This window comes from Chroicocephalus ridibundus, chromosome 7 (assembly GCF_963924245.1).
Source record: "Chroicocephalus ridibundus chromosome 7, bChrRid1.1, whole genome shotgun sequence".
NCBI classification, from domain to species: domain Eukaryota; kingdom Metazoa; phylum Chordata; class Aves; order Charadriiformes; family Laridae; genus Chroicocephalus; species Chroicocephalus ridibundus.
Genome location: NC_086290.1, coordinates 18,545,540 through 18,560,367, shown reverse-complemented (window position 1 = coordinate 18,560,367; position 14,828 = coordinate 18,545,540). Strand labels below are relative to the sequence as shown.

Here is a 14,828-nt window from a genome sequence, read left to right as displayed (position 1 = left end):
CCAGGAGCACACAGATGGGAGCCTGCAGGCAAGTGCAGTTTAATCAGGAGCCAGGCCTGCACCCTCCCACACACACTGCACCCCGATGCCGTGGCACACACACACACAAGAACACACACACCAGCATGAGGAGTGTGCCGTGCTCACAGAACCCTACATGGTCTGCAGAACCCTGCAGACCAGCTAGATCTGGGTTGCACACACTTTCCACTCCCTGAGCTCAGAAATTAGTTTGGCGACAGAGGCAGTTGATAATCTGATACTCAAAAGACACTCCATGGGCACAAACGCTGTTATTTATTAGGTTTCCACATCCCACCATTTAGAGGGAAAAAGAAGGGAGATGGACAATGAGATCCCTCTGGTATCTTCAACACCCAGAAATTATCAGAAAGTCCAGACTGACCCAGACCCCTTTCCCAGCAGAAGTCCACGTGCAAAACTAGTAACAAATACTCCTAAAAGGAGACCTAATTCTTTTGTACAATATTGCACCATTTCATAGAATCATAGAATCATTTAGGTTGGAAAAGACCCTTGGGATCATCGAGTCCAACCATCAACTCCACTCTACAAAGTTCTCCCTTACACCATATCCCTTAACACCACATCCAAATGAGTCTTAAACACATCCAGGGATGGTGACTCCACCACCTCCCTAGGCAGCCTATTCCAGTGTCTGACCACTCTTTCTGTGAAGAACTTTTTCCTAATGTCCAGCCTAAACCTACCCTGCTGCAGCTTGAAGCCATTCCCTCTTGTTCTATCACTAATCACCTGTGAGAAGAGACCAGCACCAACCTCTCTACAATGGCCTTTCAAGTAGTTGTAGAGAGCGATGAGGTCTCCCCTCAGCCTCCTCTTCCTCAAACTGAACAGTCCCAGCTCCTTCAATCGCTCCTCATAAGATTTATTCTCTAGGCAATTTCCTACGGACTTACGGCAGATCCTGCTGTGTGCTGCTAAGGAGGAGAAGGCAACAGATGAAACTCCCAGGCGCTTGGCATTTCAGCTGCCCAGAACTACTTACTTCAGTTTACTTTGATGTTGTAGCTGTTTTTACAACAGCAATTGCCTCTGCCCAGTAGAATAACTGCACCCATTTATGTTGTTTCCAAAAGGAACATCATGCTGAGACAGCCAGAAGTAGGAACCACAGAGCAAATAATTATTGTAACTTCTGCCCAGCATAGCCCCCGTTTCCTGAAAGGCCGAGTTTGTTTTAGTGCATCTCCTTCCATCAGCCCTTTTTTCTAAACATGAATTTCCCCAAGGAGCCTTGACTAAATACAGAAACAGATGGTGACACCAAAGAAACTGCCCTCACATCACTCTCCTCTCCCTCAATACCACACATTTCATTGATCAGTTGAAAGGATTAAATTGAGCAGAAAACTCCCAGGAACCGCCAGGCAGCAAGGCTGAACTTCCATGGGAGAAGCAAGGGCAGCAAAGCAGAGCACAGCCCAGCACTGCAGAGCGTCGACCTGCCGGCTCTGGTGGGTCCCAGCTCCTGCTGGGAGATCACAGATGATGGGAAAACCCCTGCTCTCCTAGCGCTAGAGTGAAAACCCTTCAGTTTTCAAACTGGGATATAGAAGGTCTCACCCACGTCCAGAGGCAAAACAAAATGAAGCAACAAGCAATTGTGAATTTGAAGAGAACACCTTAAAACACAGCTAAGGAACAGCAGGGTGATGATTTTGTGTAACTGCTTTCCATTGAATAAAGCTGGCCAATACTGACCATACAGTTAACTTGAGCCCCTTGTATAATGAGAATAGCTCATCCCCTCCCAATTCTTCTTTTAACTAGGTGTTTATTAGGGGTGTTGTTTTGTTTTTAAGTGGGGCAACAACAGCAGGTACTGAAAGAAAGAATAAAGTAGTAATGTACCAGGGTTCCTGTATCAAGGGTAGGTCACTCAGATGTTAAGTGAACTCTCAGAGACCAGCATCCTCATTCCTATGGTCTCGGTGACAATCTGTCCATGAACTGGCCTCACCACAAAGTGCATAGCAAAGCACAATCCTGAAAACTGATCCCATAACAGGGGGTTATACTTTAGAAAATCAAGTTGCTTGCATACCAAGAGTACCGTTTCATCAGTACTGCCTCACTCTCACGCCATGCTGTCTTCCACTTTTGACAGTAAACTATAAAATATCATTTTTCTCTGTTCACATAACACTTGGCACTTTGGGACCCTAGACTTAAAAATAAATAACATTTCCTGGTATTCATGATAGCGAAAAATCAATCGAAGCCACAGATTTCTTTGGCCTTCTGTGCCTTTTTTAGAGTGACTGATACCAGGCGTTATCTCTTGGATTCACGTGCCTGTACCTGCGTCTCAGGAGAGGCAGCACGCTGTGTCGGCGGGGAAAGGATGAAGGAGATCTCGTATGCTGGACCCCAGGGAAAGGGCGCAGAGGCAGACAAGCAGGGCACAACCCTGACTGCAGAAGTAAAGCACCCAGGTGTTAAAGCAGCGTGTGTAGCTACCAGCGGGTGCACCTTCCTCACCAGCTACCCAGCTACTGAAGGCAGAGAGAGGCCAGAGACACAGAGTACCTGCCTTTGCCTCTCCACAGCCTCCCAGCCCAGCAGGGGACACATTCATGGACTGACATGAGCAAGCCACTGCTCTGCCACCGTACCATGCTTCAGAAACAAGTCATCATATCCTGCTCTCCTCTTATTTACGTACTCTGGACTACCCTTGGTTGTTTCCCCAGGACTTCCACTCTTCTAGAAATGGCTTCTTCCCAGGTGCAAGAATGAGCTGCCCCAGCTGCACAGGATTTGAGGAGAGTTGGCAGTGCTGCCTCCCTCTGACAGCATTCACATACCCCATTCCTCCTTGTGCACAAACCTGCACAACTCTCACGAGTAACGTGCTTGGCAGGGGCTACAACCGTGACAGATGCATCAATTTTCCAGGAGTTATTCACAGTAGAAAAGTGCTTTTGGTTGGAAGACGCCCTACAGGGTATAAAACATGCACACAGTTGTCCACTCGGTTACCATTAGGGGAGGGTTGTGTGATGTTTTCTTTGTGACTGAGTCCTCAGGATCCAGAACAACCTGCAAATACGATACTAAAGAGGCTCTTGCAGTGCCTTGGTTTGGGTAACTAACCCCCATCATGTTCTGCAAAGGGCAGGATATCTCAAGAACGGACCCCTCCACACTGTGAGTCCAAGTCAAAAATTGCTGTTGGTGCTCTAAGTTTTTCAGCTCTAAAGTATTGTGTGTATAGATACCTTTGTCCTCCTAGCACACTGAGGCTGTTCAGTGGGTATTAGGCATCCAAGCCTTGTGTTTTTCCTGGCGATGGATCCAGATGCTCCTAGGCTTGGAAGCAGCATTGCGCTAAGCCAGCTTTCTTCCCAGCCTCAATGGGCTTTGTGGTTGGAAACCACGCAGCAGAGATTGGGTTAGAAAGGCCCTTGCAGTCCAGACAAAGCCAGGATCAGGTTTCAATAAATGCACTTTTCAACAGATTGATCTAGATGATCATGAATAAGTGATAGGACAGATACAAAGAGACTTAGCTAATGGATACAAGATTGGTGGGGAGGGGGAGTCCCTGACACCCTAGACCCTTATGGGAAGGAATGCAACCTTGCTGTTTTTCTGTTGTCAGTCTGAAATGAAGTCATACAGCCAGTCCCTGGGTTATATCTGATCAGCAAAACCCGGATCAGCTGCTGGAAGGGAGGTGGCAGCCCAGGAGGCCACAGGTAAGGAGAGAGACAGAAGCAGGAATAGCTGAGCTGGCAGCAGCCAACATGGAGCAGCTGGCACAAGGGATGATACCTGCAACAGCAGCAGGGACAACAGAAACAGAAGTCTACCTCTTGCAAGGCACAAGAACGACACGCTGCAGAGCAAGAAGGGACTGGATTTCACCCATGGCTCCCACACAGAAGCCCACTGAGCCCAGGCAGCCCTCTGCGGGCCAGCACAGCTCCGAGCTGAGCACAAAGCTGCAGCCATGGGTCCTGCTGCTCCGGAGCTGCAGCCCAGGCTGAGCCCATGACTCAGACTAGTTCTGCCAATTAGCAGCCCCATTCCTTGCTAATTAAGGAGCAAAGCCCTCACTCTGCCAGCAGCTTTGCAGAATAGCAGTATCAGGAAAAGGTTTGTGCATTTTAAATTGTCTAATCTAAGAGCAGTTTGTCACTTCTGGTCACTGATGTACGTGCACTGCTTCCCACCCCTCTTTCGCCTCCCCCTCCCATCTGTTCTGTTCCTCTCTCCTCCCCCAGTTTGGCTGCTATACAGCTTCTCTTCGCCCCGCTCTCCTGCACACCTCCCAGCTTCAGATATCCCACAGGAAATGCCTGGTCCTTGAAGGTAATTCTTGCTCTTCTCAAAGGAGCAACTCCCCACAACAGCAACCACCCCAGCTCTTCCCCGTTAGAGTGGAGGGAGCGAACCCCCCGCTGTTTCCCCATGCTGCAGGGCTGCCCTTTGCCCCGAGCACAAGGTGCACAGAAAGGAGGCAGGTGTGCATCCTTCCAGACTTCACTGCAAGCTCTCTCCAGGCTCAGTTTAAGGTGACCTGCCCCTTCAATTCCACCACGAGCAGTACAGTCACTGCGCGCCTTGGGTGAAGCAGCAGTCCTACAGAGTTTGCAACCACGAGGTTGCAAACCATCAGTTCTCTCCAGCCTCGAAAATGCATACTAAAGCTCAGTTCGTAAAAACCAGCACTACTTCCATGCCTTCTCTACGAGCTCTTCCCCACCTAAAACCTGAATTAAAACAAGTAATTCCCTAGGGCACAATACTCACATGGATACCTACAGATGCGTATTTCCTGTCTCTGAATATCCCTGACGCATCACAACAACTCTGGCTTTCCCACATCTTCTCTGTAGCCCTGAAAGGAAGGAAGCAATGTGGCACATGCAAAAGCCCAGCCTGGCCCTAACAAAGCCTTCACTGACCTGCTACCAGCTCCAAACAGAGCAAGCGAAGAGCTATCCCTGCCCTGCCCTCAACTTGGACATTGCTTTGGGTCTCCTCTCCTTCTTGCCACCAAGTATATAGTGAGGAAGCGTCCTTGCAGCTCCCATTCTCTCTCAAATTTGGCCAATGGCTTCAAGACTGAAGCTGGGCTGATGGACAACTGAGTGGCATTCCGGGTCCACAGAGGAGAGCTCAGGGCCTCAGGAAGCCACGAGGATACAGCAGTCTGTCACAGAGACGGCAGCTCCAGCATCCTGCCTCCGAGCTGCCACAATGCAACGCGTTTTGTGAAAATCTCAGGTGAGAGCCCCGAAACAGTGTTTGTTCTGCAGTGTTTATTATGCATCATTTGGGATTATGTCCAATACCTTTTTGCATCTTGCCACATCCTTGACTTCAGTAATTCCCTGCCATGTGGAGTTCTACCATCTACTCACACATTATATGGAAATGTACACTTTTTAATCAATCATCAGTCTTATTGCTGGGAAGCACAAAATCCCTTTTTCTCGCCGTCAGAGGTGGAGGAACAGAGGAATCCAATCCACCTTCTATGTCTCATCCATTATTTTCTGCTCTTTTGCCACGTCTCCCCCTATTTGTCATTTCACTAATAAAGTATTCTCAGGGTTTTTAAGCTCTTCACGAGACATTTTCCTGATGTTTGATAGTCCTCAGTGTCCTTCCCCCAAACACACGCAGAGAGCAAGTGGAGTCCCTCTGAGCTGGGATGCGCTGTCAGCCAATCTGAAATAAGAAAGAACGTGGGGAAAATGGGGAAAACAACCCATGCAAGTAAGAAGCTGGGGAACAGTAAAGACAGTAGAGTCCATGTTTCACTATTTTCTCTTCTAAAATCATTGGGGACAAAGACATGTGCTAGTAGCAGCATCCAACTACTAGATGGGGATGGCAGCATTGTGAATAACGACAGAGACATGCAGAAGTTTTTAATAAACATCCCTGGAAAGCACCCCTCGTGCATCACACTGAGATGCTGAAGTGCTTTCCTGTATATTCATAAATGGAAAGGACGTAAAACATTTTAAAAGTCAGCAGGCCCAAGAGTTCCCAACATCTGGCCAATAAAGTTTCTCACCAGCTGATTTTCATTTTTGATAAGCCTGGACATTATGAGGAAATTCCAAGAGGCTGGAACTAAAGAGACTAAACAAGGGCGATGGCAGGATTATCCAAGTAACCATGGGTTGCTTATTCTGACGACCTCAGGGAAAATACAGAGTTTTTCCCTTCAGCTTTTCCAACTTAAAGAGACCCTAGCTTTAATCATTGTCCAGTGCCAGTCAACATGTGGAAAGAAGCTCTAGTCGAAAAGACGTCTTCGTTCTTTGCATCCAAGCATAAGAGATAAATAGGACAGTAATAGATTCTCATGGCATTGATCATATAGAACACAGTATTCTGATAAAAGTCAGACCTTGAGCAGCAAAGGGATCTCAAAACAGTTGTTATGAATGGGGAAAACCAGGAGTAATTGAGGGAGTTTCTAACAAAACTCTGCAGAGGCAGAGGCAGTGGTATTTTGTACTCTCATCAAGAACCTAAAGTCAAAAGTAGTGCTGACAGTACAAGCAGATGCCAACATCTGGTAGATCAGCAAGTACCCACCAGGATGAGACCATCAGAGCAGTGTGGATTCCACAGTCCGCTTGTTTGAACAAAATGGGATTAAAATACAGCCAAACTGAAAGGTCAGCTTCAGGGTAGGAGGAATGCAAAGAGCACTTCAAACAGAGGAATGTCTTCTGGAAAGTCACAGGCCCGAAGAGGATTGCAAATTGCTGAACAGAAATTCCCAGAACGTTTGGTTGCAACAAAAGCTGATGCGTGTCTGGGGTGTATAAACAGGAGTAAGGAAGTTTACTGCTTACTTGTGCTTTGAGGTGTGAGAGAAGCCTTCCAGAGAAAATCTAAAAAACTCAGTCAATTCTGCTCTTCAGAAAGATCCCTTGTAATGCAAAAGTACTTGTGAAAATGTTAATGTCATTATGTAGATTCGCCAGAGCAAGGGCTGCCCTATCTAGGCCAGACACTGATAGCAGGGGCATGGCAGCAGCATGTGGCCCAGCGTGGGCTGCAAACCTCACCTCGGTCCCTGCGTACTCAACTAATTAAACCCTGGTGCGAAGATGCCGCTGCCAGCAGTACCGAGCCCCCTGCCCTGCTACCTGCTGCCTCACCTTTGTCAGCAGCCCGGTGCCGGAGGATCATTTCTCGCAGACAGAAAAGTTATCTGGGACGAAACAACTCTCGCGAAGCAGAAGAAAAGTAGGACCCAAAAACGGATGGAGCTGCCAGACACTTTAGAAATGAAGCAGGATTTATTTTAAAACAAGGTTGTGTAACCACTTGAAGAAACTGCAAAAGGCGGGGGATCCTCCAGAAATAAGAAGCCTTCCCAGAAAGTGATTCAGCCAAATCTTAATCATTGGCTCAAGATGCAGGTAGCAGGAATCAACAGGACTAATCAACAGCCCTGGTCCTAACCTGAATTTCTCCCCTTCTCATCAAATACGCTGATCACTGTATCTACGAGAGGCCCCGCCACTGGTTCAGTTGTTACGATAATTATTGCGTTTATAATGACAGGACCCAAGAGACCCCAGATGCTATGCCAAGCGGTACATGGCAGACAGGCTCTCCGTAGGTGTTTTTCCTGGGACTCGGCTCTACGGCACTGCTGAACTGTGTGCCATCTCGGATGGAAATGAGGAGACAGAACCACAGAGCTTGGGGTAACTGGAGGGTAACCAGGAAACCCAGACTCGCAGAAGTTTCAGTCTTAATGATCACATTTAAATAGCTAGCACATTCTCCTCAAAGCAAAATGGGAAATAAGAAATTGCGAAACATTTGCGATTATTATGTTAAAAAAAAAAAAAAAGGAGGCAAGAAGTGAAACCAGAGTGGTGCGAGATGGTTTTGGAGGCAGTGATGGGGCTGCTGCAGGCTGGCCCAGGGGAGACCCGGCTTGCCTTCACGTGGGGGCTCCCACCCAGCGCCTGTGCCCGCCCAGCCTCCCACCGCTGATAGGATCTGACAAGGTCGCAGCTCACGCAGCCCGGCTCCAGAAGAATGCCCTAAGGAGGGAGCTAACAGGACTCCCTCTCTTCCACCAGACACTTCTTCATGTCACCTTTGGCACAAGAGCTTTCTTCCCCGCAACTGCTGCTCCACAACAGGGCAGCCAGGCCCTTTCGCCCTACATCTGCCCCTTTATCACTCTGAATGGTTTTGGGGAGATGCAGCTGGGATGGACGATTCTGCATCTAGCCCCATCTTTAGCTGAGCTACACAGACTAATTAAACAGAGAGGGTTTGCTCTCTTTGGTATTGACTCAGAAAGCATTACATTCACAGCATGGATGTAATACTCAGCATTTCTCTGTCTCTTCCCAATCTCTCCAGGTCCTCTTTTCTAAGAGGTCACCATATTCTTGGTAAACTGAGAGGATGTTATCAGGGAAAGTAGGCGAAGCACGTGGAGCTCAGGGGAGGAGAGAGACTTGGTGGGAATACTCCTTCATGGAGCAGCCCCACTGCTGAAAAAGACAATGCTCTGTCTACCGTTTCTTTCGGAGACGGCATTTTCCTAAGTCAAGGGTTGTTAACACACAGGCACTCAGCTCCCTGTTATCTGGAAAGACAGCACATCGCTTATGGTCAGCGTCACCCAAGTCAGCTGAACCATTTCCCTCCGCTCAGACAGGAGTCTCTGGAAGGATTCTCTGGGACATCCAGCCACGCTCTTCTCTCACAGGAACTCCCATCTTCTCCCAACTGCAGGGAGTGGGGAGGGCAAGCTGTTGAGAAACCTAATCCAGGATGCCATGTATGAGACCTCCCACCCAGCACAACCTGGGCTTCCCGGAGACACTGATCTCTGAATGATGCAGCCAGACAGCTTCAACTGAGAGCTCAAAGCTGGTGAGAATGTCGTGTGCAACCGAAAATCAGAGCAGTCCTGTACCTGCTGCAGGAGGCAGGCTCCACGCTGCAAAGATGCATTCGCAGACAAGTCCCTTCAGCTCTTCTCCTTACCTGTGTACTCTGCCTGCGAATGCTTACACGCATGAGTTTACACCAGCACTACAGACACCTGGAGGACAGTGTGTACAGCTGAATATCACGTGGCCACCACAGGGCCACACTCTGCAGACTAGCTGATGGCTTTGTGGAGTAGTCAGACACCTTCCAGTTGCATCAAGCAGTCAGCACGCCTGCACAGCAGCCAGGGCAAAGCTGCCACAGCAAATGAGACCCAGCAGAGCTGTTTCCTTGCTCCACACCATGATGCCTCAGTCTGGGGCCGAGAAAGCAGCTCAGATGCATACACGGTGGCAACTCAGGCAGCCCTTGTACTCCTCCATGGGCTTGACCCTGAGGCTCTATGCTGGTCTGCATGTGTCCCTGGGGGAGGTGGCTCCTCTGCCTACTTCCATGGCCGATGTCCCAGGCCACAAAGAAGAGACGAGCTGTAGCCAGGGGAGGATGGGGAAACAGTGAAGACCAGACTACTGTAGGGAGGACAGCTCAGACAACCATAGCCACGCGGGACATGAGCACAGGATCCCCCCTGCCTTTCTCTCTCAATGTCAGAAAGCTTAATGTCTTTGGGGGATTTATTTTACAGCACAGATGAAAAGCATTGCACTTCACCAAAAGAGCAATGAGGAAAAACTGTTTAACACTTAAAATGCCAGCATTTCTAGGCCAGTGGCACATGAGCAGGAGAACAGCATCTATGACTCCACTGGATGCTGCTGCTCAGTTCAGGCTGACCATGGGGCCGTGCCGGCTGGTCACTCCAACTGGAGAGCAGAAAGGGACGGGATGGGAGAAGTGTCTCCTTTAACCCTGGCCACGACATTCCTGCTCCTAGGGGAGAATTGGAGAGCGAGTCACATCCTCTGTGTCACCCCCACATCCTGCCCGCACTCCAGACGTGCAGGGAAACTATCATCCGTCACCGTGCCACAGCCCTGGCCTCCAGGGCCCCTCCTCCCTGTCTGGGCACAGGACTTGCTGCAGCAGCCAAGAAAGGAGACGGCGGAGCGCACATACCGTCTCGGCTCCTCTGCTCATGCCCGGCTGGAGCAAAGGCATCATCCATCACATCTCTGAGCCAGACCTCAGATGACAGAGGCACACATCCTTGTGCTGTACCGCTTGCTGGGGATGAAGGCTTTCTAATCTGCCCCGCTTGGGACTCTGTAGGGTAGGAGCGGTGGCAGCACGCACCCCGCCAGCCCGCTGTCCCCCGAGTCAGCAGTCAGAGGGCACCGCACATGGGAAGCCCCTCAGCAGTGTCAAGCTGACACAACTGGCCAAAACCATTCCCCCCTTGGCAGAGCCAGGACGATAGGTAGGTTGAAACCATCACTAAGCCACTTATCATAGATAAACTTCAAAGAATAGGAACTCCTTTGGTCTCCAGCATGCCAAAGGAGGAACCAGGGAAGCTGGGAAGACCCACGGCATCCCCACCTAGCCCCAGACACTGACCACATTGCTGAGCGTAGTAACTAAATGCTGCAAGCACAGCATGGGAGCCTGCTAAGGCAAGACCAAGAACATGCTGGGGTTTAAGCTATTCATTGTAAGGGAAGACATGCATCCCCTGGGACAAGCTTGGCTTCTGCTGCAGCAGAAAGAGGTGGAGCAACTCCCTTCTGCTCAGGCGTTGCCCTCCCACCAAATACCCCCCATGGAGAAGGAGGAAGAGTGGCTGGGGTGCAGCAAATGCCAAACATTCCCGCTCCAGGGAAGCCACATCCCCCCCTCCCACCCCTACTGCCTTTCCTGCAAAGCAAAGCTTGATGCTTTCCCACGCACGCTTGCTCTGGCTCTCCAGCCTTGGCCACCTCGCCTCACTAGGTTTTAAGCCTGTGATTTACAAGAGATGTAAGACCCCTAGAGAGTCGCTGGCTCCAGGGCTGCCCCTCAACCCTTCCCTGGAAATCCTTGTTTCTCCAGATGACAGCAGAATCATGCCTGGACAAGTGAAGCTGGACAAAGCAGGCAGTTCTCTGCTGGGTGCTACTTGCTGAGACACGCACCTCTGGGCATCCCCTCTCCAGCCTCCCATTCCCATCAGGCGCTTCAGGCTCCTCGGTGGCTACTGCTCTTGCAAGAGGCTTGAGTTTCCTCGTGACAGAGGGGTGGGCATAAAGGCTCTGGTGAAATGGCCCTTTGGGAAACCCTGGCCTCTATCTGATTAGATACAGGCGGCCCAGGCCTCCAGGAGCAGCAGGTTAATCAGTTAATGGCTGAAAGGAGCCTGGGCGATGTGCTGTGCATGCCGCAGGGCAGCCCCAGCCGCACAGCCCCCAGGGCAGCCACTCCTTCCTCGCTGGGGCCGGATCTGGGAAAACATCTGTTCTGATAAAGAAAGTGCTTCACCGGGGAGGGGGCAGGCCCGAGCCCACCAGCTGCTCCAGCCCATGGACAACGGGCTGCTCCCTGGGGTCTGCCAGTTCCCCCACCGCACCCAGGACACGGCAAGGGCCAGACACTGCGTTCAAATGTCTGAAAACCAACCAGCGGTTGGAGAGATGGGGGAGGTCTGATGCCCCTGTCCCCAGACAGGAGGCTTTCAGGGCTCAGATGCAGACCTCAGGGTGGCCCTGTCACCTGACAGTGCCTGCCGTGCCCGCTGCCAGTGCCACGGGCACCCACTGCCACCCATAGGGTCAGCAAGGACTGCCCCAGCCTTGCACTCACCTGCCTCTCATGACCAAAGGCAGCATCAGGCTGGGTTGGAAACCTGTGTGTGATCAGGCAAGGAAAGAGGCAGAATGAATTTTGGGAGGACTGGGATGTGCACGGCATCGGACCACGTGCGTTAAGGCTGCACATCACTTTCCCCCTCCGGGGCAGCGTGATGCTGGTGTAAACCCCCAAGGAATGGGCACAGCAGGCACACATGGGATCCAGAGCCCACGTCTAGCAGGTACGAACCTGGCTCCAGAGGAGCCCGTTCTGCCCACCAGCGTGAAGGTGACTGGGCAGAGGCACGGTGGAGGCAGCGGACTGAGGCGAACGCTCCCTCCCTTTCCAACGCTTCCCGGTTCCTTACCGGCAGGGCTCTGGCCCGGTGCCCCGTGCGGCGAGCCGAGCTGTGACATGCACACACAGGCAGGAGCAGGCTCCGGACCCTTAAGTCGCTCCAGGGGATTAAAGCAGCATGCGAGCCGTCTCTGGGCAGCCATGACTATCATGCGACAAATCCTCTCCTCCTGCAAGCAGCCTGAGTCGCTGGAACCGCGCATCGCTCGGGCTCCCGTAACCCGTTCAGCTCCTCACAAGGGCTGCCCGGTGCCGCGCTGGGCCTGGGCAGCGCTCGGGGACAAACCCCGCCGCCTTCTCAGGAAAAGTGCAACCGGGACGCTGCCCTGGGGAGGGGGCAGCGGGGGCGCGGCGGGCTCCGCGGGGAGCGCAGCATCCCGCCGCTCCCGGGGCGCGGAGCATCCCCCCGCTCCCGGGGCAGCGCTCGGCGGCCCCGAGCTTGGCCACGGCACCCCCTCGATGCTCGTCCCACCCCGGGACCTCACCCTGCCGGTCGGCCTCCCCCCACCTCCCCCGGACGAGGGCCAGCCGCCGCCCCCCTCCCCGTCCCCGCCGCTGCCCACCTGGCGGAGAGCGGCGTCCATCGGCGGTCTGGCCCCGCACGGAGCGCTGCCGGCCGGCTCTCAAAGCCGCATCGCCGGGGCCGGGCGAGCACGACTCGCCGGCCCCCCTCGCTGCGCTGGCTCCGCCTCGCCGGCCACGGGCAGCGGGGAGCGGCCGGGCCGCCCCGCTCCGCCCCGCCCCGCACCGCCCCGCTCCGCCCCGCACCGCCCCGGGGCGCGGGGAGCGCGGCCGCGGCGGCCGGGGCTTGGGCATTGAGGAGCCGGGGAGGTGGTCACGGTGGGTGGGGAGGAGGCAGCGTGTCGAAAGGGGGATGCTGGAAAGGGTTCGGGGTGCGGGAGGCGCCGGCTGAGCCCGGGCGGCCACTGCCACCCACGGACACGCAGCGGGAGGAGGGACGGCCTGCGTGGGGTCTGGAAGGACAGCTGACCTCTTCTGGAACAGCAAACGTTTTGGGGTCGGGGTCCCTTCAGCGGGTCGGCGGAGCGTGATACCGTGAGAGAGAGCGTTAACAGGAATCCTGACAGCGCTTCAGAGTTGTATCTCGCAGATCTGGAGCAGTTTGCGTAGAGCAACAGGCTGGGTGAAGTTTGTCAAAAAAGTGTGGCCAGATCACAGTCCATGAGTACCTACACTGTGGGGGGTGTTTCCTGCAGTAGGAAGAAATCATTTCTTTATTCTGAAAGAAAGGAGACCAAACAACTGGGGGGCGGGGGGGGAGTTTTGAGGACTGGGACTTTTTCCAGTGAATAAGGTGCTTCTTGAACTATTTAAAAGACACAGGGTTCTGAGGGAGGTGCCAGTGTCTTGTCCGACCTCTGACACAAGACAGAGTCACACCTAGGCCACTGCAACAGTTGCCTATGATGACCACCGCCACCAGCCTCTTCCACCTTCACTATCTGGACCTTTTGGTAAGGTTTCCAAATATGTGTCACTGTCACGTGTCCTTCCATTTTGATATCAAGTCATTGAGAGCTACTCGTGCTGGATTAGCTTAATCTACACCACTTTCCCCGTCTTATGAAAACATCGTGCAAGACGGCGCCAGAAGCCTAACTACAGTCCTTATCTCCCATCTAATACTTCTATCCACAAGGCCAATTACCCTGTTAGTGAAGAGGATTAGATCAACTCAACAGCGATGTGTCCTTGAAAGTCCCCTCTGCAGCCACGCGTTTGTCATCGGGCTTTTTCCGCCACAGCCAGCTTTCTCCCTGCGGGAGGACAGTTCCTCCTCTGCTATTGCTGCTTCGGCAGACCATTTTGGCTGTCCAGCTTCAACCTTTTGGCGGTGGAGCTCCTCACAGCCATGGGAAAGTCGAGGAGGAGCACACATCTCCTCTACCTCTTCTGCCTGCCTGCCAAGGTTCTCCACCAGCAGGCATCTCCAGCACCAGATGTCCGCTCCCAGACTTCTCCAGTGGAGAACTTCGGCCATGATTCATGCTATCCAGGGCTGGGTTGCCCACCAAGGCATGAATCTCACATCTGCGTGTCAAGGGAGATCTGACAAAGAAGTGGCAAGCCAGCAGCAAACCTATTCCCAGCAAACACACCAAGCAACCCAAATGCACTCATCAGAAGCTCAGGGCCTTACCCTTGTCTCCCAGGCCAGGGTCCTTGTGAGCTCCCTTTTCCTTTTCTATTTGTCAGCTCCCAGAGAGTGCTGCAAGGTTGTGTTTCCACACACACTGTGGAAAAAACTTCTATGCCGGTAACTGCGGCACTTTTCAGCACGGTGACAGCCAGTGCAGCCCATGTACTGCTGGGCTGTAAGGGAGCAGTTGCTGTTCCAGCCTGGTAGGTCTCCCTGCAGCTCTGAGCCAGGGGGCTAACGGGGCTTGGAAAGCCCAGGGCGAGGCAAGGAACCAACCTTTCAAAAGACAAGGTTTTTGGTATTAACAAAACCATCAAATGACACCTTCTTGGAAGGAAGAAGAAGGTGGCTTGACCCGGTCCTCAGAACAAAGTAGCTTTCCAAACTGTCCAGGCACTAAACGTTGGATTCCTGAAATGTAGCAGCAGTGACTGATGCTGTCAGCCCTGTGCTCCATCTGCCTGAGAGGAAAAGTGGCAAGAATCTTGATAAGAAACTTATGCCTGATATCTGCTCCTTTCAGTTACAGGATTAAATTGTTAGTCCTACATTTATGCAGCCCAGCTGGAACCAAGGATTTCTGAACTGTCTCATAAAT

The 14,828-nt window shown here is 52.3% G+C and overlaps 1 protein-coding gene across 1 annotated transcript in view; it reads right to left on the bottom strand.

Moving 5' to 3' along the window:
- Positions 1 to 12,778, bottom strand: part of LOC134518568 (unconventional myosin-X-like) — a 96,969-nt gene extending 84,191 nt beyond the window's left edge. Inside the window, exon 1 of the mRNA XM_063341505.1 lies at positions 12,633 to 12,778. Within this exon, the coding sequence (XP_063197575.1) occupies positions 12,633 to 12,653 (21 nt within the window). The 5' untranslated portion in view covers positions 12,654 to 12,778. The remainder of the gene's footprint in view (positions 1 to 12,632) is intronic.
- Between the last annotated feature and the right edge of the window lie 2,050 nt (positions 12,779 to 14,828).